This window comes from Acomys russatus, chromosome 4, assembly GCF_903995435.1.
Source record: "Acomys russatus chromosome 4, mAcoRus1.1, whole genome shotgun sequence".
In the NCBI taxonomy this organism is placed as follows: Eukaryota; Metazoa; Chordata; class Mammalia; order Rodentia; family Muridae; genus Acomys; species Acomys russatus.
In genome coordinates, this window is record NC_067140.1 from 906,449 (window position 1) to 929,139 (window position 22,691).

At 51.1% G+C, this 22,691-nt stretch overlaps 2 protein-coding genes across 3 annotated transcripts in view; one reads left to right on the forward strand and one right to left on the reverse strand.

The window, feature by feature from the left end:
• The window catches only part of Nol4l (nucleolar protein 4 like), a 119,398-nt gene extending 110,481 nt beyond the window's left edge, over positions 1–8,917 (forward strand). For both annotated transcript variants that reach the window (XM_051143442.1, XM_051143443.1), the window contains 6 exons: positions 366–643; positions 3,160–3,345; positions 3,426–3,617; positions 3,819–3,941; positions 4,509–4,710; positions 7,683–8,917. In XM_051143442.1, coding sequence (XP_050999399.1) covers positions 366–643; positions 3,160–3,345; positions 3,426–3,617; positions 3,819–3,941; positions 4,509–4,710; positions 7,683–7,900 — 1,199 coding nt within the window. In that variant the 3' untranslated portion in view covers positions 7,901–8,917. The remainder of the gene's footprint in view (positions 1–365; positions 644–3,159; positions 3,346–3,425; positions 3,618–3,818; positions 3,942–4,508; positions 4,711–7,682) is intronic.
• A 7,532-nt stretch (positions 8,918–16,449) lies between these two features.
• The window catches only part of Asxl1 (ASXL transcriptional regulator 1), a 63,693-nt gene continuing 57,451 nt past the window's right edge, over positions 16,450–22,691 (reverse strand). Inside the window, exons 11-13 of the mRNA XM_051143454.1 lie at positions 21,841–21,946; positions 20,709–21,327; positions 16,450–19,461 (exon numbers count right to left, since the gene is read on the reverse strand). Coding sequence (XP_050999411.1) covers positions 16,579–19,461; positions 20,709–21,327; positions 21,841–21,946 — 3,608 coding nt within the window. The 3' untranslated portion in view covers positions 16,450–16,578. The remainder of the gene's footprint in view (positions 19,462–20,708; positions 21,328–21,840; positions 21,947–22,691) is intronic.

Here is a 22,691-nt window from a genome sequence, read left to right on the forward strand (position 1 = left end):
AAAAAGTTAACCTTGCAGCCCTGAAAGCATCTAAGGACCTAGGGTAGGCCGCCTGAAGTGGAGCTGCCACTGAGCCTGTCTCTGGCGTTTGTAAGTTTGGAGGTGGAGAGAAACCTCTACACTCTGCATATGCCGGTCACGGCCACTTAGCTCCTAGTGGTCCCACTTCCCTGCTCTTGCCTCCGCCCAGGTGGTAGGCCTGAGGCTCAGTTCACATCCCAGAGCATCTGGTATGGAGAGCAGAGCACATTTCTGCTCTGAAGGATAGCAGCACAGGTACTCCAAGGGAGCTGCTGAGGGCACCACCCCCCTCTGGAGACAGTGGGTGCAGAGACAGGGTCTGACGCCCAGGGCTCTTGTTCCAGATGACTCCTCCTCTGAAAGTGGCAGTGGCAACGGCTCTTCTACCCTGAACCCATCCACTTCGAGCAGCACACAGGGCGACCCTGCCTTCCCTGAGATGAATGGCAACGGCGCTGCAGCCCCCATGGACTTCACTGCTACTGCCGAGGATCAGCCCATCAACTTGTGTGATAAGCTCCCACCCGGCACGGCTCTGGGCACACCGTCCTACCCCTCAGATGGCTGCGCCACTGACGGGCTGCGGAGCCGAGTCAAATATGGGGTAAAGAGCACTCCTGAGGTGAGTGGGGCTGCAGGCTGTGTGCCTCTGGGTTGTTGGGAGGCTGGAGTAAGGTCATACATACTGTAGTGTAGCTGGAACTGAGCCAGCCCATGTGTGACATCAAGCCCGGGTAGTGGCTGTGGCCACTTCATCATGATTTCCTAGAGCTCCACTAGAACGGCAGATGGCTTAGCGTGCCCCGAGTAGGTCTTCTTTTCTGAAAAGTGTCCATCCATGAAGTGGGTCCATGGCTCCTGCCTTGGTAGAGAGTTAGCAGGTGATGTGTGTTCCTGAGGCTTGCTCTCCTCCCTGGAACAGAGTCTGTCGTAAGTGGCACATTTGGCACAGAAGTACAAAACACTGCCGAGCATGGCAATCATGCCTATAACTCCAGCACCCAGAGTTTCCCCAGAGCAGGAGGGGCTCTGTAGTTGGAAGCCAACTTAGGCTAGTGAGTTTCCAGGACAGTCTGAGCTACATAGTAAAACCTCAGAGGGGGGAAAAAAAGTACAAAAGGGTTCAGTTGTTAAAGGTGATCTGAGTTTGACCTTTCGAGCCTGCAGAAAGTGGAAGAAGAGACCCACCCTACAGAGTTGTCCTTTGACTTCCACATACACTGCGGCTTCTATTCCCCTTCCCCCACTGCGAACATGCGTGTGTACACACACACACACACACACACACCTTTTGAAAAGGCAGCACACACTTCATGGCTAATATGCCTGCCTGTCCCCATGTTTTCAGATGATGCAAAAAAGGGGCGAGTTGTAGAGAGATGAGGGCTGTGGAACTTCTCTCTTGACCAAGCTGATATGCTATAGAGGTGGGCAGGGTGGGTCCCCTTACATGGCCCATAATTTCATTCACTGTCCTCACTGTCACAGGTTTCCTGACAGCAGGTGCCAGCTCCCCTGGAGCACCTCTTCAACTCTTCCCCCCTGAATCCATCTGCCTACTATCAGTAGACTCTTCTGCCCTGGCCTGTCTCTTTTTCAGGGGGGGTTGGATACATGCCCAGGACACGGTCTAAAGTGACAGAATGGAGTTGGTGCCACGTGTATAGCTCAGCCCATAGGGATCAGGCTGGAAGTAGGTCCAGGGACCAGACAGAGCAGCTGTCCCAGGGTGGAGGCAAATTTGGCTCAGCAGAGCCCTCAAGCCACTTGCTACCCATGGCCATATGGCACAAGGGTGGGTACTGAGGGCGCCTTACAGTTTTCTCCTGCTGCTCTGGCCCTGGCAGAGGATTCAGCTAAAGAAACCCATGCAGAGCTGACTTGTCCAGAGCCAGCTGGTGCCAGCCCCACGCCCTGCAGGTGTGTAGACCAACAGTTCTGCCCCTTAAGTCCTGGTGTGGTCATGGTGAGAGGGCCCTAAGGGCCAGAGGCACCGCCACATGTATCTTCATTGAGTTGTTTCTTGGGGAGCACTAGGTCCTTGTAGGCCAGGCTGTGGCCACATCACAGTGCCTGACTGCAGCTGTGTGTTCTCCTGGGCCCAACTTACTCACTGCATGCCAGTGTCCTTCAGAGGGGAGATGATGAAGTCAGGGCAAACCACAGACGCAAACTTAACCAAGTGAATGACAGCAGCCTCAGCGCCAGGGGGACAAGTATTGTGGAGCTGGGTTACCAGGGGCAACTTTGTAGCTGGGAAGCAGGAGAAAGCTGAAGCCATAGTCCAAGTCGGTGAAGGCTGAGAGAACCCAGAAGCCCAAGTAGATCCTAGAACACAGAAGGGCCGGCTCATGAGAATTTCTTTTGTGTCCTTCTCATGATGTGACCAGTCCTAGATGGACACTGCCACCACGGAAGCTGCTGCACCTTTACCTGTTGTCTGACTGAGGGAAGAATGCGGGGGGGGGGGCCGGGGAGCAGAGAGCTGAAGCCCCTTCCCAGTCAGTCAGGCTACAGCAGGCAGGCTGGGGCTTCTCGCTTCCTTCTTGAATTCCTGTTTTCCCAGGCCCCATTGCAGTCTCTTGGGAGGTGGGCGGAAACAGGCTAGCCTTGGAGCTGGGGACTGCACCCTGCTTCATGGCCCTCCTGCCTTGGCTGGCTCCCTTTCCTAGCCCATCTGTTCCTCCTCCTGATAGACAGCACATTTGCTGCTCTGGTGACAGCTCACTTGTCAACTCAAAGTCGAAGTCCCTTGGGGATCCAGGAGGAACCCGGGAAGCCCAAACAGATCCTGCCACACAGGAGAGGCTGGCTGATGTCAATTTTTTCTTGTGTCCTTCCCTCAGCATGGCAGGTGCTGATGTGGGCACTGCCATCAAGGAAGTGGCTACTACACTTTACCCATTGCCTCCAAGAGGCAAGGCACTTACTTGAATGCTGTTCCAGTCAGGCCCTCCTGGTGGTAGCCTAGGGACACTGGGGGGAAGAACTGTTGCTCTCAGGATTAACTTGCTGAGGATCTTGGCAGCCAAGACCCTTGTGGCAGCTAGGTGAGCTCACCTACCTGATCCCCAAGCTTACCATGGGAGACCAAGTAGGCAGTCGCCTGATCTGTCTCTGCTTCTTGTTCGGGTTCAGTCTCCCCCTTACAGCTCTGGGAGCTATGATTCCATCAAGACAGAAGTCAGTGGCTGTCCTGAGGACCTGACAGTGGGCCGGGCACCCACCGCAGACGATGACGATGATGATCACGATGACCATGAGGACAACGACAAGATGAATGACTCAGAAGGCATGGACCCTGAGCGGCTCAAGGCCTTCAATGTGAGTCCCAGGCAGGGCTGGTGGAGCAGGGCTGGGTGTGAGGTGGGGCCGGCCCCTCCCATGGCCTGTGTCTCCCTTAGATGTTTGTGCGGCTGTTTGTGGATGAGAACCTGGACCGCATGGTGCCCATCTCCAAGCAGCCCAAGGAGAAGATTCAGGCCATCATTGAGTCGTGCAGCCGGCAGTTCCCCGAGTTCCAGGAGAGGGCCCGCAAGCGCATCCGCACATACCTCAAGTCCTGTCGTCGCATGAAGAAGAATGGCATGGAGATGGTGAGTACCTCCTGGCCACCTGGACCTGTGGCGCCATCGCTGTCCTCCACACTCCTTACTCCAGCTTCCCAGTAGGGCTATTTCACAAATGAGGAAAACAGGCTATTAGGTGCTAGAACCGAAACTCTTGCTTTGCCACCCCTGACCCTAGCCAGGACCCTTGCAGTCCAAATACCAGTGCTATGTCCTTTTTGCCTGCAGACGAGACCCACTCCTCCCCACCTGACCTCAGCCATGGCAGAAAATATCCTAGCAGCTGCCTGTGAGAGTGAGACAAGGAAAGCAGCTAAAAGGATGCGCCTGGAGATCTACCAGTCCTCACAAGTACGTGCTCATGCTGGCTGTCTCCTGAAGGGGTCTCACTCGGGGGCTGGGGGGGGGGAGGTCATTAGTAATGTCATATGCGCCTGCAGCCGGGGTACATAGGGGGGGTGGAAGGGAAGTGATCACAGAGCTTTAGACTGACAGCGCTGAGGTGGGGACAGAAAGGATGGAGTGAGGGAGGTGCCGCGAGGTCGGTGGAGAGTGCTAGAGGAGTTAATGACTGGGATTGGCAGACTTGGCAGAGGAAGGCTGACTGGGTGTGGAAGTGCATCTCTGTAACCCCAGCACTCAAAGACTGAAGTCAGCAGATCACAGGTTCTAGGCCAGTGAAGAGAGGGTTCTCACATGAGGCAGTGACAACCTAGTACGTCCATAGGGAGATGCAGTCGGGGGAGATCCCTGGGGCAAGGTGCCCAGGGAGTGAGAACCAATAGCGTGCCCCAGGTCAAGTCACGTCACTGGGCCCCAGAAGCCAAAGAGCTGCAGCCTTTGCCTACCTCATGACAGGGACAGTGACCAGGCTTGCTGTCCCTTGGATACTCCAGCACTACCGTCCCTCCTTTGCAGGACGAACCCATAGCCCTGGATAAGCAGCACTCTCGGGACTCTACAGCCATCACCCATTCCCCCTACTCACTGCCAGCCTCTGCCTACTCCCAGGACCCTGTGTACGCCAATGGTGGCCTCAGCTACAGCTACCGTGGCTATGGGTCCTTGAGCAGCAACCTGCAGTCCTCTGCTTCCCTCCAGACAGGAAATCACAGTAACGGTAAGTAGGAGTTAGGCCTGGTTTCCAAAGGATGCCTAGCTTGTTCTGCACGATAGCCCTAGAAAGAGGCCGGGTAACCGCTCAGCCCCGTTGGCATCCAGTCTTTAGGTGAGCTCAGGAGAGCCTGGACTCCATTCTCATCTCCAGCGGTACGTGCTCTCTGGCTCCACTCTCTGAAAGGCCCCTGTGAGTTGGCAGCAGGGCTAAGATCTGGCCCAACCTTAGCCCTCCACCTATGGAGCCCCCATTTAAGTCACGTGGATGGTTAAATGTTGGGTTCTTCTGCTCTATGCCTAAACTGGGCAGCCTGGCAAGTGCTTCCCAGGGATCTGCTGCAGGTGCCACACCTGGTGGTGGGGTGGGGGATGGGGGAGCAAGGGGGAAAAAAGAGACAGATACCTCCTGTGGCATACAGTATTATGTTACATGGGAGCAGAGCTGGCATCCAGGCCTTCTCCAGCAGGGGCTGCAGGGAGAAAATGGTCCGGGGTGGGGGAGAGGTTACTGGGCTTTGGCGGGGGTTGGGGACTGACAGGCTTTAAGCCCAGAAGGGCTATGTGGCCTGTTCTTGGCCTCCGTCACCCTGTTCTGTCTAACCCTGGGATGAGGATGTTTCCAGGGACAGGGCAGAGGCAGAGGCAATGTGCCTCCATGTTTTTCAGGGGCCAACGAGTGAAGGACATGAGGACATGAAGCTGGTGCTTTAAGGGTCAGATGGAAGGGAAAGGCGCTGGCTGGCAGGGGAGCACCGGGCCTGGGAGGCCCTGACTGTCCCTGAGTAGCAAGGGAAAGGGCCAGTTTTCTAGCCCTAGCAGAAAGCCCAGGCCATTTCCACCCACGCCTTGCTCCACACCTGTGTGTTTACTGTGCCCCTGGAACTGGGAGGGAAGTGCTGGTGTCTGGAAGGTCCCAGCCTGGGCTTAGTCTCTCATCCCCTCTAATGCGTCTTAACCTAAAAGAAGAGGCTGCGGGGCCTAATCCCTAGCGCCAGGCCAGAATGGTGCTCAGCACGGCTGGCCCACAGGCACTCTCCTTATCTGAATTGGGTTTCAGGATCTCAAGGAGGTGAGAACTCTCTGGGACACTAGCACCACGTGGCTGAGGTAGGGATGACCAGGCAGCACATGCTAAGTCTTCACGTAGTAGACACAGCATGGGCTATCTTAGAACTGCAGCTGTGGTGGCTCTCCGTCCTCTCATGAGGATATGGTTCCTGAAAGACATGCACAGCAGCCAGAACCAAGATCAGGAGACAGTTCTCTATCCCGTGTATCCTGTCTCTAAATATGCCAGTACCTTAGAAATGGGTAGGACCAAGATCTGGCCATTTTCCTCCTTGCTGGGAACAGCCTTGTTCTGTGAGCACTAGCGCCTCCAGCAGCTGGAGGAAAACAAGTAGCTACTGGGTCACAGAGCCCTCCATCCCACTGCCCTGCCCAGTGACAGCCTCTTATGTGGCTGTTTGATTCGGCTATGTTAATGGCTCATCCTCCCGCTTTGCTCATGTTGTCACTTGGAGATAGAAATGAGCTGAAACAGAATCAAGACCCTGGCCCTGCCTTGGAGTGCTAGGCAGCTGTGCCCACCTCTGCCTTGGGGTGCTGAAGGATGCCCGCAGGGTACTCAAAGGGAGAAGGGGCCACAGCCAGGAGAATGAACTAGCTAGGGTGGCAGAGGGCTCACCAAGGGCCTGGCTCTCATTGCCCAGCTCTCGTTGTTGCTTGTTTTCTTGATAAGCACCTACAAGGCTTTTCAAGCTCTAAACACTTCATGTCTACCAGGAGTCTATTCTGAAAGCCTCAGGCCTGCTGAGAAGCCTTTCCTGGTGGGCCCTGCAGCCAGTCCTCCGGCAGGCTGAAAGCCTGTCTGCTGGGAGTGTCTGTACTTCCCCCAGCTTGATGGAGGCTCCTGCTCCTAAGAGGCTCCTTGCTTTGCTTTAAAATCTGAAGCTCGGAGTTCAGCAATTGCTCATGGGGTGGCAGAGGAAGGCTTAAGCACGCATCTGCTAAGCTCCGTGCTGCAGCCTTCTCCGTGGAGCAGCTAATAAAGCAAAGAGGTGGTTTGTGGTCCCCTTCTCCCCAGCAGCGGCAAGAGCTTGTTGTTGCTGTTCTGTGCTGCCACAGCCAGCCAGTAGAGGGCAGACAGCAGACTATTCTGTTTTCCTTTTGCCCCTGTCTGTCCCAGGAGCATCCTGTCACTTGGGACAGACAAACTCAGAGTTTAGAGGAGCTGAGGTGCTGAGGCAAAAGCAAACCTTGCCCCTCTTCTATCCACAGGCACCTGCAAACCCTCTCACTAGCATTCACTGCCTCTCCAAACTGGGATGGTGGCTGTTCTGTCGCTTCTCGCATATGGTGCTGCGTATTGCTCGCCTCCCCTTTCAGCCTTCTGGAAAAAGTGGCACATGTCCCCCAAACATGGCAACAGCTCTTTCTCACAGTGCCTGCAGCACAGCTCCTTCCTGGAACAGTTACTCCTGTTCCAACCTTGGCTACCTCCTGGGGAGAGACAGGGCACAGGAGTTAATGGAAGACGCTTCTTTGTCTCAAGGCTGCCCCATCCTTACCAGTGACTAGAGCTGGGATGTTTGTCTGGAGGGGGTCCTCACAAAGTAGTGAAAGGCATGGGGTACAGGCAGGAAGCTAGGTTGGAACCCTGCTGTGCCTGATGCCAAAACCTGTGTCCCTGATGCATGCCACCCATTCCACTGTACATACATTTGCCATGTAATCTTGGGCAGAGCTCCCCACCTTCCCTTTGCCTGTCAAATGGTTGGCAATAAGGATCAGTGTAGAACCCTTGTCATGTCAAAACCCCATTCTAGATACTGGGAATATAGCCACTGGGGATATCAGACAGGGCCTCCAACTCTCTGCCCAGTCCACAGGCCTGCCTGGGTGCCCGTCCCAGATAGTCAGGGGCTTCTGCTTCCTTTAAAATGTAGACTCTAAATCATCTTTCCCTCTCTGCAGGGCCCACAGACCTCAGCATGAAAGGTGGGGCCTCCACCCCCACCCCTCCCACCCCCACCTCTTCCAGCAACAGCACCAGCAGGACGATGCCCACCGCCCAGCTCAGCCCCACGGAGATAAGTGCTGTGCGGCAGCTCATTGCCGGCTACCGAGAGTCTGCAGCCTTCCTGCTGCGTTCTGCGGATGAACTGGAAAACCTCATTTTACAGCAGAACTGACCCTGCTGGCCCCCAGAGTGCACGATGCCCAGGGAAGGAGACTGTGCTAGCCTGGACCCAGCTTCCTGCCTCACCAGTTGGTACATTGTTTTCTGAAAGAGGTGGGATCCAAAAGAGCTGTTTCTAGCTGCACTCGGAGCATCTGAGACTTTGGGCACAAGGACACTTTTTTTTTTTTTTTTTTTTTTTTTATTTCACCACATGGGTGCTCCGACCTGCTTGGAAAGAGGCCAATGGGGCAGCTCTAAAAGGGTTGGGGCTCCCCTAACAAGGCACAGGGGCTGCAGCTCTATTTAGAATCACCTTCGTGGACCCTGATGTTAGAATCCCTCAATAATTACCTTTCAAGTCTTAGGTGAGCAGAATTGCATATTTATTGAGAAGAGCAAAAGTGGACCCTTTCTTCCTCTCCCCTTAGTAATTTATTTTTCTGAAATGGATTCTTTTGTGTTTGTACAGATTGCCAGTTCTCTGTCTGTCTGATCAGAAGGATGTATCCCTAACCCTAACATTCCACATCACTACACTGATGTGGGCTGGGCCAGCAGAGCTAGGCGTCAGCTCGCTGTCCTGAGTGCACAGCACACCTTTGGGAAGGCCACCCACACTCCACTAGGCTGTCTTGCTGAAGATCCCAGTGCTGTCACAGGGATACTGCCAGGCACTGCCCAACAGGAGGACCTCACCCCCACACACTCACTGCAGACAAAAGCACCCACCCATCCTACAGAGTCCCAGTCACACGGTCACCTGTATTCTACCTCACACTCCAGCGTGGGCTTTTCCAGGATGTGCTCCAAGCGTGTTCTGAATGGCTGTCTCCCCAACTCCCACACAATGTATCTATCTGCTGGGAGGTAAATCAGACCCAGGGTCCATGAGCTAGAGCCGAGAGGGACTTGGCCCTTAAAACCAGCAGCTTGCCATTGCCTGGCTCTTGTAGACGCTTGACAGGAGAGTTCTGGGAGCTGGTCGAGGACCCAGGTCTGATGGACACAGGCCCCAGACCCCAGAGAACCTGCTTCAGGGCCAGCTCCCTCTGTGAAGCGTCTATGTGCCCCAGGGTGGACTAAGGCTTCCACCCTCACCTCATGATGGGTTAAAGGGATCAGATCGTCAGTGAAAGTGGGGAACTACTTGCGTTCTCCTAGGACCAGACTTTCTTCTAGAAAGGCCTGTCCTGTAAGAAACCCAGTCCCTGGAGTGTGACAAGGGACAAGAAAAAGCTTACCTGGTTTCCTTCCTCCCTGATAGGCACTTCCTTTTGCTCTGTGCAATACCTACCAGTGCTGCTAAAACCAGGGATTCACCCAGACCTCAGCAGGCCAGGGGGCCTCTCTCCCTCAACACTCCGTAGCCATGACAGCAGCACTCTGCTGCCTGCCCCTGCCCAGAGCTGGCAGAAACCCTGTTGCCTTTCTTCCCTCAGAGCAAGGAGGCCTCAGGGGAGCCAAGGCTGGGTGAACACTACAATACCTGTGGAGAGTCCCTCTTGATCCCAAAGCGGTGCCCCTTCCCAAACTGGTTATGGCAGGGACTGCTTGTGGCAGCCTGACAGACCAGCCCTCAAGCGGGCAGGCGGGCAGTGCCAGTGCAGGTGCCCTGCCTGTTCAGACTCAGGGCTGTAAGGCAGGGCTCCTCACCCTGCACACTTCCACCCTGGGCTTAAAATGTGGTCTTTCAGGCCTCCAATGCCTACCCAGCCACACCACCTCTGCCTTCGTGTGCCCGCTCACCAGGCCTCGACTGGGCCAGGACACCTGAGCCCCTTCGTACAGCACAAACTCCAGTGCTCAGGGCCTCCCCACAGCTGGCCGACCATGTGCCCAGTGCCCCACCTGCTCAGTAGGACTTCTGGATGTTTGAATTTGTGTAAATATTTATTTTTGTGTGTGAATACTACAAAGTAATCAGTAGATCTTTTGCAAAATGTTACCCCAGGCAATTTGTGAAAATATTAATGTTAAAAATTGGCAGAGACAATCGCCGCCCTAGAATTTCTGGTATCAATTGCTTACCATGTCATTTCTGCTCCCAGAGGCAGTACCCAAGCTAGACAAAATGCTTTGCATTTCTGGAAGACAGGAGAGAAGAAACTAGGCAGGGCCTCTCCCTCCATGGGACATACCTGTAAGAAAGAATGGGCATAATCTCCATCTAAGTGGGAGCCTCCAGCAGCCTGCGCCCTGAGTATGGTGTGAGCGTCAGTCCCCACGCCAGTGCTGACGGCTTCCGGCTTCCGGCTTCCAGAGGGGCTGAACGACAGTGGCTGCTGTCATGCTGACCTGGCCTTCTCCCCAGAGAAGCCGTCACAAAAGCCTCAAGAGCAGCCATATCAGGAGCAAGTTAGTGTGGACACGGGATTCCATTACCTAGTTCAGTCAGGGAACTCGTTCTGTTTTGCTCTTAAGAGATGCAGCTTCAAGCCTTCCTCTCCTGAACTGGGTCTGCCTTTTCCCAGGGGAGCTTGCCCAAAGCCCTGTCCTACAGCCTCTTCAGTGTGATTGAAGGCTCAGGGCACAGGGGAATCATTGGTGATCTCAAGTTACAGTAGAAATGCCAGTGTAGGGACACACCAACCCCAGAGTCCTTGCAGGGCAGATCCCTGAAGGTGTCAGGAGAAGTGGTTGATGATCTGTTAGGCCAGCGGTAGTGGACATGACCCATCTGAAAGGACTTCTCTCTCACCACTCACAAATGGACAGTTTACTCCCAAGAATGGTGTTGGGGAGGGGCAGGCAGGGCTAGGAGGGTCTTAGAGGACTTGGAACAGGTAGACCCCATCTGTCCCTCCCTATTCTAAGGGCCACACACGACCCCACAGGTGGTTATAGGATTAACTACCAGTTCATTCTCGAAATGCTGCTTTGAACTCAGAGGGTTGATACTTTTCATTTGTAATTTTTTGTAAAACTTTTTACAAGATAGTAAAGTATTTCACCAGAATACCAGTTTCAATCCGTCCGTGGTCTGATTTTTATATAATTTAGTGGTGCTTTAGAAACTTTGTTTTGTTGTTTCTGAGCTCAACAGCTCAATCCTCTCTTGCCTGTATCTACCTAAGACCAATGTGAACCTTTGTATTTTGCTCCTAATTTTGGACTCAGTGGAAGTGTACTGTTTACATGTACAGACGCCCCATCCCTGTGTGTTCTGCAAGATGCGCGCTCGAGGAGGAAGATGCACCTCACTAGCTCATCTGCTTAGCAAAGCCACAAAACAAAACCTCTCACTTTGTACCCGTTTCCACCTAAAAGATAAAAACTTATACCACCTGGAACTCAGATTGCCAACACACCCTGCCTGGTAGATGCCCCTGTGCCTCTATCATGTGTTCCCCCTTAGGAGAGGAATCAAGATAGCACCTCCTGCCAGCTGGGTGGGAGACAGCACACAGAGGAGACATTAAGGCAGGACTTTAATGCCCAGCTCTGGGAGGAAGTTCTCTTCAGGCAATAGGAAGGCCATGAGGACCCAGCCAGGCAGGAGGTCATCAACCTGCTGGCATAACTGAGACACATTTTGGAAGAGCATGAGTTCCGTGTCAGCTGAGACTGTGACTTTGAGTGCAGATGGTACAAGCACTTCTTCAGGGTTCCCACCACCTCTGGGGGAGGGTCAGGGGCTCCAGACAGTAAGCATAAGGCACTTACCGCAAGCAGTAGATGGCACCAACTTTTAAAGGTGACTTTATTAATCAATGGTTTCACCGCTAAATTATATTTTTTACAGATATGCACCTATGCAACTTAATGTGGCTCTTCTAAGCAGGTGAGGACCTCCTCCTCAATGCTCTATAAAGTGTTTGTGTTCTGTATAGTGAGTTTCCCAGTAAATGTGGCTTAATACTTTAATCCTTAGGATGTGTCTTTCTACGTGATGCAGCTACTAAATTCTGTTTTGTTTGTGGAATGACTAGTACAGGCCGATGCCCTCTTCCCCTCACTTACCAGACCAATGAGCTGTTAATGAGCGGTTATCTCCATGGTATTACTGCTAAATGCACTGATGTCATAAGTATGTGGAACCCTTTTCCTTTTGAAACTGTATATCATATACCAGACTGAATCTACTTAATAAACACTGAACAACAAACCCAACGCTGCGCTTCGACTGTGTCCCACTACTACCAGCAGCACCAACAACCTGTCCTGGTCCTTCTGAATCTAGTTTGGAAACATCTTCCCGCCAATAGAGTTCACCTTTCCCTAGCCAATGATCGACTCAGACACCCTTGCTACATTTTCTCGGACTAATAAGCCTGTAATTTCATTTTGGCACCCAGCCTGTTAGGAACGGAGGGACAGGTACTCCTCCAGGGTGCCCAGCACTAGTGGCAGGTCTCCTGTGATGCAGCCAGGTTTCAGAGTCACCTCACAGCGCCCTGAAGACTATGCAGCAGAGCTGTGTCACGCCTTGCCCAAGTCCAGCCACCAACCAACCAAGTATTTGGCTGCAGCTCTGTGACAATAAAGCCTGTACCCTCTCGTTATTCTGGTGCCTGGCCAACTGACTGCATCTAAGCACCTACAGCAATCCCAAGAGCCTAGAAAACCAGTCCTCAACATTCAGTATCTGACATCCAATTCTAGGCAAAGCTCTAATCCTACCTTGAAAAACAAAAGGCCCACTTTCCCTAGTATTTATTTGTAGTTTTCTCACCCTAATGGTCATTTAGGTTAAGTTTTTAGAAAACATTACACGAAGATGCCTGGAACAAGTTGATTATCATGACTTTGAAAAAGAAATTGAATGCCGAAGTTAAAACCAAACTTTTTACTATTCAAACTATATATGCAGATTCACACATTAGCCAGGTTGGTGTTTTTTGTTTGTTCCTTTGTTTGGTTTTGTTTGTAAACAGAGTGTCTACGTAGCCAGGGCTGTCCTGGCACTCTATGCAGATCAGGCTGGCTTTGAAGTCACAGAGATCCACCTGCCTTTGCTTCCATAAAGGTGTGCCCACCACGCCAGGCTCCATTACCAGTTACTAAAGCCTCAAGAAAACATTGTGTAAAGCAGCCAAATGTTCTCATTAAAGGATGAGAGTTCTGCAGCCCTCGCTGTGCAGATTGGTTAGGTATGGCACAGTACAAAATGTCTTCCACGCCTCACTCTTATCAGGTCTCGGGTCAAGGGCAGCCTTTAAGAAAGTTCCCATCCTACCAAAACTACTGCCAAGATTCACTAAGGGATCACAAAAGCCACAACCTTGACAGTTCCCACAGAACAGGATCATGGGACTCTAGCGGCCTTCGAACAATCAGAAAACACTTCATCAATGAGGCTGCTGCCCTGGAACACTGGAATCCCAGGGAGGTGGCTGGAGGACAGAGCACTGGACTGTTCTTTTTGTTTCTTTAGGTGGTGCTTTTCAGACCACTGCTGTTAACAATTGGCACAAGGCATCATCAATTGGGAAGTGTCATCTTAAAGCAGTGACAAGTTCACTCAACAAGCCTTCAGTAAGGGGAGAACACATGTGTTGTCATTGTAAATCATTTGAAATGCCCTGACACCATGACTCAGTAAAGGGCTAACTCCGTATGCACAAAGCCCTGGGCCCAGTGCCACAATCAGGTAGTGCATTCCCTAGCATCTGGAAATTAAGAGGCAGGATCAAACCTGGGATACAAGATCCTGTAAAAAATACAATACCACTAGGTGGTGTGTGAATGCCTTTGATCTGGTCATACAGAGAGGGTCTTTATATGAGACCCTATCTTAAAAAGAAAAAAGCCAAAGCTTACTCCTTCCCCAACAAAACAAACACACTGGGATAACCTAGTACCAAATCTAAACCAGTAGTACCAACAATCTAAACCAATCTTTGCAGAAGTCTAGCGCCATCTTTTTTAATGAAGTCAGATTTTATTAGGCTTACCGTCTGTTGCGTGAAGAACTTGCATGCATCCTGAAGTAGTAGAGAGCAGCAGATGCACTTCCCAGAATGTGTCCCCAGAAAGGTGAACACCCACCTATTAAGGCAAGGCAGCACCTCAATAGGGCTGTGGCAGGCTTTCTAATTAATTTAATGGAGACAAGAAACACGAGTACTGGTTAATTTGGGGTACAAGTAGCAAGCTCCACCTTCTCTGTCTCACAGCAGCACCTAACATGAGGGAAACCATATGGGCACACACCTTGAGACAGTCTGGTGTTGCCAACGTGTACACAGGCCCACCCCTTCCAAACAAGGGCTTGTCTCGTCCCAGCATGGCCCACAGGACGCCCCTCCCACTTACAGGAGCTATGCTTAGGTTTCCTTGTTTCATCAATTCCGCTTGGTTATGTTTTAATGCCATCATAAAACCGTGCACTAAGCACTCCTGAAAGTTGTCTCTGAAGCAACGGGCATCCATTCAAGCCTGTTTAAGCACACAGGAACAAGGCCAGATCTACTTGTTGCCAGGAGGCTGTCACTTCCGTGAATCCAGAGGCAGGGGGTGTGGTGAGTCCTAGGAGAAAGCAGCTTGCCCTTCACAGTTCCCATCCCTCCCCATGAGGTTTCTGGCTACACTGTTTTACCCAGTAGAAATAATCACTGAAACAAGAGTCCGAAAGAGTTGCCAAATTCATTGTGCACAGGCGTCCCCCAGTCAACAGGACTTGTCCCAACTACCCACTTAAGTCCACCTCCCCATACCCACAGACAGACACAGAGGACAAAGAGACAAGTGCAGGTTGTACAGGTTTATTTTTCCAATACCAATGAGACATACAAGAGCAGCGCTTTTCTGAGCAGCCCCATGGACCAGACCACTGTCAAGCTTCACCCCTGAGACCTCAAAGGTTTCAGAAGAGGACTGGACATGCTTGGCTACCGCTCCTGGTCTTTGGTAAAGAAACTTATGAGCACACAACATGGACTTGGCCAATACTAAATTTAAATCACATCACTACTGACTCCTCACTCACATTTGATGGACCCCACCCCACCCCGCCCCTGCAAAAAAAAAAAAAAAAAAAAAAAAAAAAGACAGCTACCTCAGATGAAATGGCGGGAGAGGAAGCTTACAGAGAAAATGAGACTTGCTCAAGGCACACACACTTTTGTACTTCATACAGAAACACACACACACACACGGAGACAGACCTAAATTAAACATGGACTCCCAACTATCAAGTAAAAAGACAAACAGGGCAGGAGCTGGGACAAGGTCAGACAAATACAAGAGTGTCTACTTGATGGAGCCGTGGCAGCAGAGGCAGGCAGCAGGCATGGCTTTGTTCCCCTGAAACCTACTGTCCAAAGTAAGTCAAAAGGAGCCTAGTGACGCCCAATATTGCTTTGACAGGTGATGGCCCTGGAGCCTGACCCCAAAGGCCTGTCTGGGGGCCACCCAAGGAACTCACCCATGAACCCAGAAGCATTTAACACTGGTGATAGCGATTCGTCACATATGGCAGCGGAGCAGCCACGCAAGGCTGGAATAGACACAAGGAACCCGACAGGTTTGTTCAATAGTATGTGAACAGCTGTCTTGGTGCTGCAGACTGTGGTAGATTCCCTGGTGACAGGTGACAGGTGACAAGGCCCAGGGCCGACCATAGGTCACAAGTCAGTAAGTACTTCCTTCTCACATCAGGCATCACAGCACTCAGTGGCTTTGACAATTGGTGCACAGAAGTAAATGACACCACTTTAATCAAGGGTGCTGAAGATGTAAAATAAGGAAGAGACATTCATATTCTCTGTACAATACATCCATTTACAGAATTGGCCAGTACTGTGTACAACATATAAATACAGGATAAAACATTAGAGGTGCATAGAGCATACTTACAGAAGCCAAAAAGTTCACTTTATACATCCAAGAATAGAGTTAAAAATATAAAAATAAGAAACAGACTGCTTGGAAATGTAAAATGACTTTCACATACACAGGTGCATGGGTGCCCACTCCCACTGAGTCAAATGTGACGGGGTGGGTGGCAAGCAGAAGTCACCTGCAAACATCTGTACAGTTGACTCTCAAGGTCTACAGATAGCATTTCCATAGCAGACAGCCCTATTTCCAGACCCCACTGTCCAAGAAGGGCTATTCAAGCTTCCAAGAGAATCTGTGGATCCATGGGTTACAGACAGATTAAAGTTCCAAACTGGGTGAAGCACCAGAACCAAAGGTCAACTTGGCTCCATCAACCGGCAAATGACAAAAATGTGACATCAAGGTCAGCAAGTGTTTGATCCCCTGGTGGGCAATGATGGAAGTTACTTTAACCCTGTGTGGCCTCCCCAACCATCAACTCCCCAAGCAGAGTAGCAGAAGATGGCAGGGAGGGGCAGTGGAAGACGGACATTCCTGCTCAGCTCAGGCAGGCGAGTTCCATCCATGGGGAACCCAACCTTCCCGCTTCAATTTCAAGTCCACTTGGGAGTGAGACAGGCTGCCCTACCGCATTCTCCTGCCTGACTGCAGGAGGGTTCAGGCTGGGTGGTCTTGGGCAACCACGGTCCTCCCTCTCCCCTCCGAAAACCCTTCCAGCAAGACTAGAAGAGTCTCGAATGACAGAGGGCTTCAGCACTAAAAAATTTTAGGAGGAGGAGGAGGAGGCAAGATTTCTCACCTAGAGATAGAGTTCATTATATCAATGATATCCTGTATACAGATTTAAATCAACCATTATTAAAATACACACACTAAATGTACAATGTTTCCAATGGCCATAATTTATTATCTCACCACAAGGCACAATACACAGAGCTTTGAGGGTCCAATGCAGTCATCATGGCAGAACGCTCCACAGCCTTGGCACATGATCATGGCTTTCAGGCTGCATGCACACTGGAGAGAGATGCTTTCCACTGCACTGCTGTCAGTGAACATCTGCAGGGAGAGGGATGCAGTGTGGCCTGCACCAAAACTGGCTTTGTGGCTCAGCTGCACCACGCTGCCAGCAAGGCCTCTGGGAAAGCTGGCAGAGCTGGAGGAGTAATTAAAGCTGGTGGGACTCAGCTGGAGTTTAGACAATTTCCCATACAAAGCCTGCTTGATGCTGAGTTGGGAGGGGAAGGAAGGCGGCTCCAGGGGCTGGCTGAGCCCTTTTCCTGGCTCTCTGGGCAATTTCCAGAAAGGCAGGTCCACAATGATAGGCATCCCTTGCAAGTGACCCACTAGTTCCAGAGGACTGTACCCAGGAGCTTTTCCGTTGTCTGCTTCTGCCTTAATGGGACCCCTTGGAAATGTCTGCTCTGTCTTAATACTGCCAGCAGAGACAGGCGGTGGTTTGGGTGTCCAGTCTTTCCTTGCAGTCTGCCCTCCATTAGAGACAGAGTTTTTGCTTGGTTCTATCTTCCTACTGGGCAACACCGGAGGGACCTCAGCAGGTAGTGGTGTCTGCTCTTCAGACCTGGGGCACTGAGGGGTGGCAACCGTATTCCTAGGACCAAATAGTTTCTTCTCTTGACCTCCAGTGTTATTCTGATCACTCAGGGTCCTACTTGTCTGCTCAGGGCTAACGGAGAGGCTCACTTTTGCAGAGGAGAAACTCGGCACTTTGGAGGTAGTGTGGCCGGAGGCAGCACCTGGAGCACTGCCTTGGGACAGGGCATGGGCTGCTTGCTGCTCTTCACAAAGGAAGGAAGAGAACTGCTCTTTGGAATTTGTTTCTTCCAGGATGCCAGAGGAAGGCATCAGTCCTGTCACTGGATGCTGGGAATCTAAACTGGGAACCATCCTGGCAATCTTCTGGAGCACTCCAGCAGTCTGGGAGGTGTTTGCTCTGCCAAGACCAGCACTTGCTGCATAGCTCTGGGCCAGAAAAGACTCTTCCAGTGCTTGTGCAGACCCAGGGTTGCTTCCGGCAACTAGGTGATTGTCTCCCCGCGAACCCTGCACAGTGCCTCTATCTTGGTTCTGTTCTCCCAGGGGCAGCTGCGGGGATTCTGGCCTGCTGCCCCTGTGACCTGGAGGAAGAACCTTCTCGAAGGGCAAGTTACCATGCAGCAGGTGCATCACAAGTGGATTGGTAACCTCTACTGAAGAGCCAGGCTTAGGTGGACACCCAGACCTGGACTGGCACTCAGTACTAGACAGCAGCAGAGAGTCTGGGATCTTGTGGGGGACCGCGCATACTCGAGACACCCAGCTCTGAGACGCAGCTGTTCCTTCTGTCCTTGTAAGCACACTTAGGTCACTGCTCGCCTTTGAAATCGAGGTGGATGGGTCCCAGTCCCGCTTTTCACTCCTGCCCAACAACCCCTTTGCCACTGTGGCTTCACTTGCATCAACCTCACTGCTGTCTTCAGTGAGGTGGACTTCAGAATCAGAGGCTGTCTCTGTGGATTCGCTGTGAGGACTCAGTACTTCAGAGATGCTATTCATTTCCAGCCCTTCAAGGCCCACCTGCTCACTGTCACTGCCGGTGCCACCCATGACTCCCGGAGAAGGTGCCGTCCAGAGTGAAGTACAGCTTTCAGGGTGGGGTGCACCTTCTGTGGCTGCCAACTCCCCAGGCATGGCAGCAATGAGGGGAACAGCTCTCTCCCACTCTTCTCTATCCTGGGGCTCCAAACATACTGCATTTTCTCTAGATTCTGGCTCAGACTCTTCCATTACCTCATAATTTGACAGAATGGGTACCCAGGAGGCAGCACTGCCAGATGCAAAACCCTCAGTTTTCAAAGTTTCTTGTCTACCATTTTCCCTTAGGAGGGGGCCCGTGGCACCAAGTCCTAATCCATCATCAGCAGGTCTATCCTGTAGGAAGTTAGCCAATGACAATTCAGATAAAAATGCAGGTGACACATTTACAGGATCTTTCATACTGGGGTTACCATGAAAGGCCTGGTCATTTCCTCCTCCTAATCCATCTCCCAGTGGAGACAGTACAGAACCACTCTCTGAGGGAATGGTGGATCCTTCATCCTCACTACCCTTTTCCGGGGAGGTGGAGGTGGTGCCAGACTCGCACTCAGTTATACCATCTAGAAGCAACTTCGGCTGCTCTGCTAATGTCTCAGCCACTGGAGTTTGGGAGGACAGAGGGGGCAAAGCCTGGCATGGCTGGTCTCCAGTGGGAGCAATGGGGGGTTGGGAGACATCTTCTAACCCACTTGAAAGCACACCTGGGGCCCTCTGCAACAGGCAGCTCTCTTCCTTTCCAAGAGAAGCTAAGTCCTCTCCTCGGGCTCTGGGCATGGCAGCTTCAGCTGGAGTGTGCTCTCCATTCAGAGGACAAGACGGCAGTAGTTGTGCTCGCTGTAGATCTGACGCGCTCTCTCCAGGGGTGCTTGGGGTTCCCGTGGGCTCAGAGTGGCCACAGGCCTCACCACCATCACCACTGCCGCTGTCTCTGCCACCTCCCTCATCGATGGCCCCACTGCCACCTCCACCCGGGCCACCCCCGCCTCCGATGGCAGTGGTGGCAGCCTCTCGATGGCAGTGGTGGCCTCTTGCCCCTCGGGCCTGCAAAGCACGGGCTTTAATGTCTGCGAGGGTCCTGGCACCAGTCCAAGCCCGGCAGGAGGACTCCGTGATGGGGACGATCCGGGGGCATATCTGGTAAGTGGGCCGACCTTTAGCCACCCAGGGTGGTTTGATACGTGAAAGTTGAATCTGCAAGAAAAGTATAAATAGTTTTAACAGGGTGACCTGACCTAGGAACTACAGAGCACAACTGGAATATAAGTTATCTTAGAGGTTATGGCCTAGAAACTAATTTTTCTAAAACTAATCATAGTAAAATAGCTACCACCCATGACACCATTTTATGCTGCATGAAAATCTCCCCACCATTTTCTCACCTTGAAAAAAATAAATTAGATTCATGTGCCGTGTATGTGATGCATACATGCCACAACATCCGTGGAGGTCAGAGGACAACTTGATGGAAGGAGAGTCCTAAATTCAGGTCATTAAAGTTTGGCAGCAAGCTCTTTTATCCACTGATACAAGGTTTTTACACTGTTAACCCATGTTGACTTTGAACTGATGGCAACCCCCCCTTCCTGCCTTAACCCTGAGTGTATGGGTTAAGGCACCAAATCTACCTTTCAAATTTAATTATTTCCCCCCTGAGACAGAGTTTGTCTGTGTAGCCCTGGCTGTCCTGGACTCACTTTGTAGACCAGGCTGGCCTCGAACTTACAGAGATCCACCTGCCTCTGCCTCCTGAGTGCTGGGATTAAAGGCACCACCCAGATCAAACTTAATATTTAATTGGACCTCGTGGGTCATGAAACAAATAATGTAACACCTAATACTAAAGTAAAACCCCAAGAGCATTTAAAAAAATATTTATTTATTTATTATGTATACAATGCTCTGCCTGCATGTACCCCTGCACACCAGGAGAGGGCACCAGATCTTATTATAGATGGTTGATGAGCCACCATGTGGCTGCTGGGAATTGAACTCAGGACCTTTGGAAGAGCAGCCAGTGCTCTTAACCTCTGAGCCATCTCTCCAGCCCCCCCAAGAGCATTTTTATTTCAAGATAATTTAACAAAAAAAGTATGTCATCTGCCAGGCAGTAGTGTCACATGCCTTCAATTCTAGCACTTAGGATGCAGAGGCAGGCAGATCTCTGAGCTGAAGAACAGCCTGGTCTATAGAGTGAGTTCCACGACAGCCAGGGCTACACAGAGAAATCCTGTCTCAAAAAACAAAAACAAACAAACAATAAAAACCAACCAACAAAATAAGACAAAAAGAAGTGCATCATCCTAAATTGGTTTTTTAAAAAAGCCTTTTTACAGAAAGTTCTGTACCTCATGTAATTCAAAGGGCTTCTGCTCTTGCCCCAGCCAAAAAGCTCAGAAAGAAATCTGACACCTGAGAAATTAGGTACCAAAGTCTCTTACCCGGATGGGCGGGACTTTGGGCTCCTCTTTAGTGGGCTGTGGCTTTTCTGTGTGAACACTTTCAATTGTGTTACGAAAGGACTGACGATCTTCAAGCCGGGGCTTCTTTTCGGGAAAGGATGCAGAGGCTGCCTGCTCAAAGGATTTCCTCTTCTGATCTTTTGTCTCTTGATCCACAGTGTCCTGAGGTAAGGTAGGGATTCTGTCTGGAGATGCAGAGGCACATGCCAAGTTGTCCGTTTCCGCTCGAATCCGGGAAGCCACAGGCTCATTGGGACACTTGGGACCCTCCTGTCCAGATGCTGCAGAGGACACAGCTGGCCCAGGGGGACTGTTCAACCCTGCTGAGTCGGTCTTAGCACCCCCATCTTTGGAGAGTAAAACATCTGATGCAGAATTTGCATCCTTAGCAACCCCTGCTTGTTCTGGCTCCTGTTTTTTGTGCAGATTCCTTCTGGATCTGGTTCGGAGATCTGGCCGAGAACGTTTCTTAAAATGTCCATCCCGCTGACGGGTGGTGGGCCCACGCTGTGGCCGTACTGATTCTCCTGGGACACACAAGTCACTCTTGATTTTGGCCTCCTCCTGCTGCAATGATTCTTCTTTGGTCAAACCCAGTCTGCAAATCAAACTCACACCATCAACCATAGGCCAGACAGTAACAATGTGCACTTAGCTAACTTAGGCAAAATGGCATGTTTGTAACGTAACCTATTTATATACTCCTATATACTTTCTTTTTCTGTTTTGTGGTGCTAGGGATCCAACCCACAGCCTCCCACATGCCAAATAAGCAAGCATTCTACCACATCTCCCCAGAGACTTAAAAAAGAAAAAAGCTTTCTTGGTATTGTCCAGGCTTGCCTCGCATGCTTGGATTTAAGTCCACCTCAGCGTTGGGTCTCCTAAGCCTCTGCAGAGCCAGTCTTGCTGGGTATGACAAACAGCAATTGCTTGTCTGTGTTGATTAGTACCCACAGAGCCATGGTTCCCTCCTTAAATAATCTGGAGCTCGTTAGTTCAACCTCTGCCTACAGAACTATAGACATGAATGGCCAACTGTATCTGGACGCCAGCTGCCTTGGTCCCCACAAAACGCCCAGACCAGAACTCATAGTGCCCAGCGCCTTACTTCTGTCCATAGTAGTCTTCAAAGAACTTCTCCTTCCATTGTTCCACCTTCTTCTCCTTCTCCATTTCCTGTCTTATTCTGACTTGCATCTCATGAGTGAATTCACCTAAAAAGAAAAATGACTGCCAGTTTAATGTCTTCTGGTTCCCTAACAGGCATTTTACTATTTTGTGCATATGTAACACGCACCATACCTTCCTATGTGCCCATGCATGCATGTGGAGGGCAGAAGACAACCCTGGGAGTTATCAAAGTCAATTTGTTTGCTTTAAAGATTTACTTTTATTTCTGTGTCTGTGACTATGCCACGTGGGCATGCACAGATGCCTGCTGAGGCTAGGAGAGGGTAATAGACCCCCAGGAGCTGGAACATTCAACATGGGTGCCCCAAACCAAATGTGTCCTCCGGACGAGCAGGGCATACTCTGAGCCATCTCTATCCAAATGCAGGGTATTTCACTGGCCCAGGACTCTCCCCTCAGGCTAGGATATCTGGCCAGTGAGCCCCAGGAACCTGTCTATCTTCACTTCTTTGGTGCTGCACTGATTACTGCCACTAAGCTGCAACAGGTTACCACACAGATGTTTTTGTGTATAGGTTCTGGGATCAAAGTCAGATCTTCGTGTTTATGCGGTAAACACATTACCAATGGGACCACCTCCTCCAGCTCCTGCCATGCAGGGTTAGAAGGTACACAACTCCTGTCTCTACCAGTGGACTTCTCAGAACATGGTCTTAACTCAGGACACAACTAACATTTCTCCTATAAAAGAGATGGATTCTTCCATAATCAGTCAAGAACAAGCAACACACTGATCAAGACAACAAACAAACAAAAGACCATTCTTAC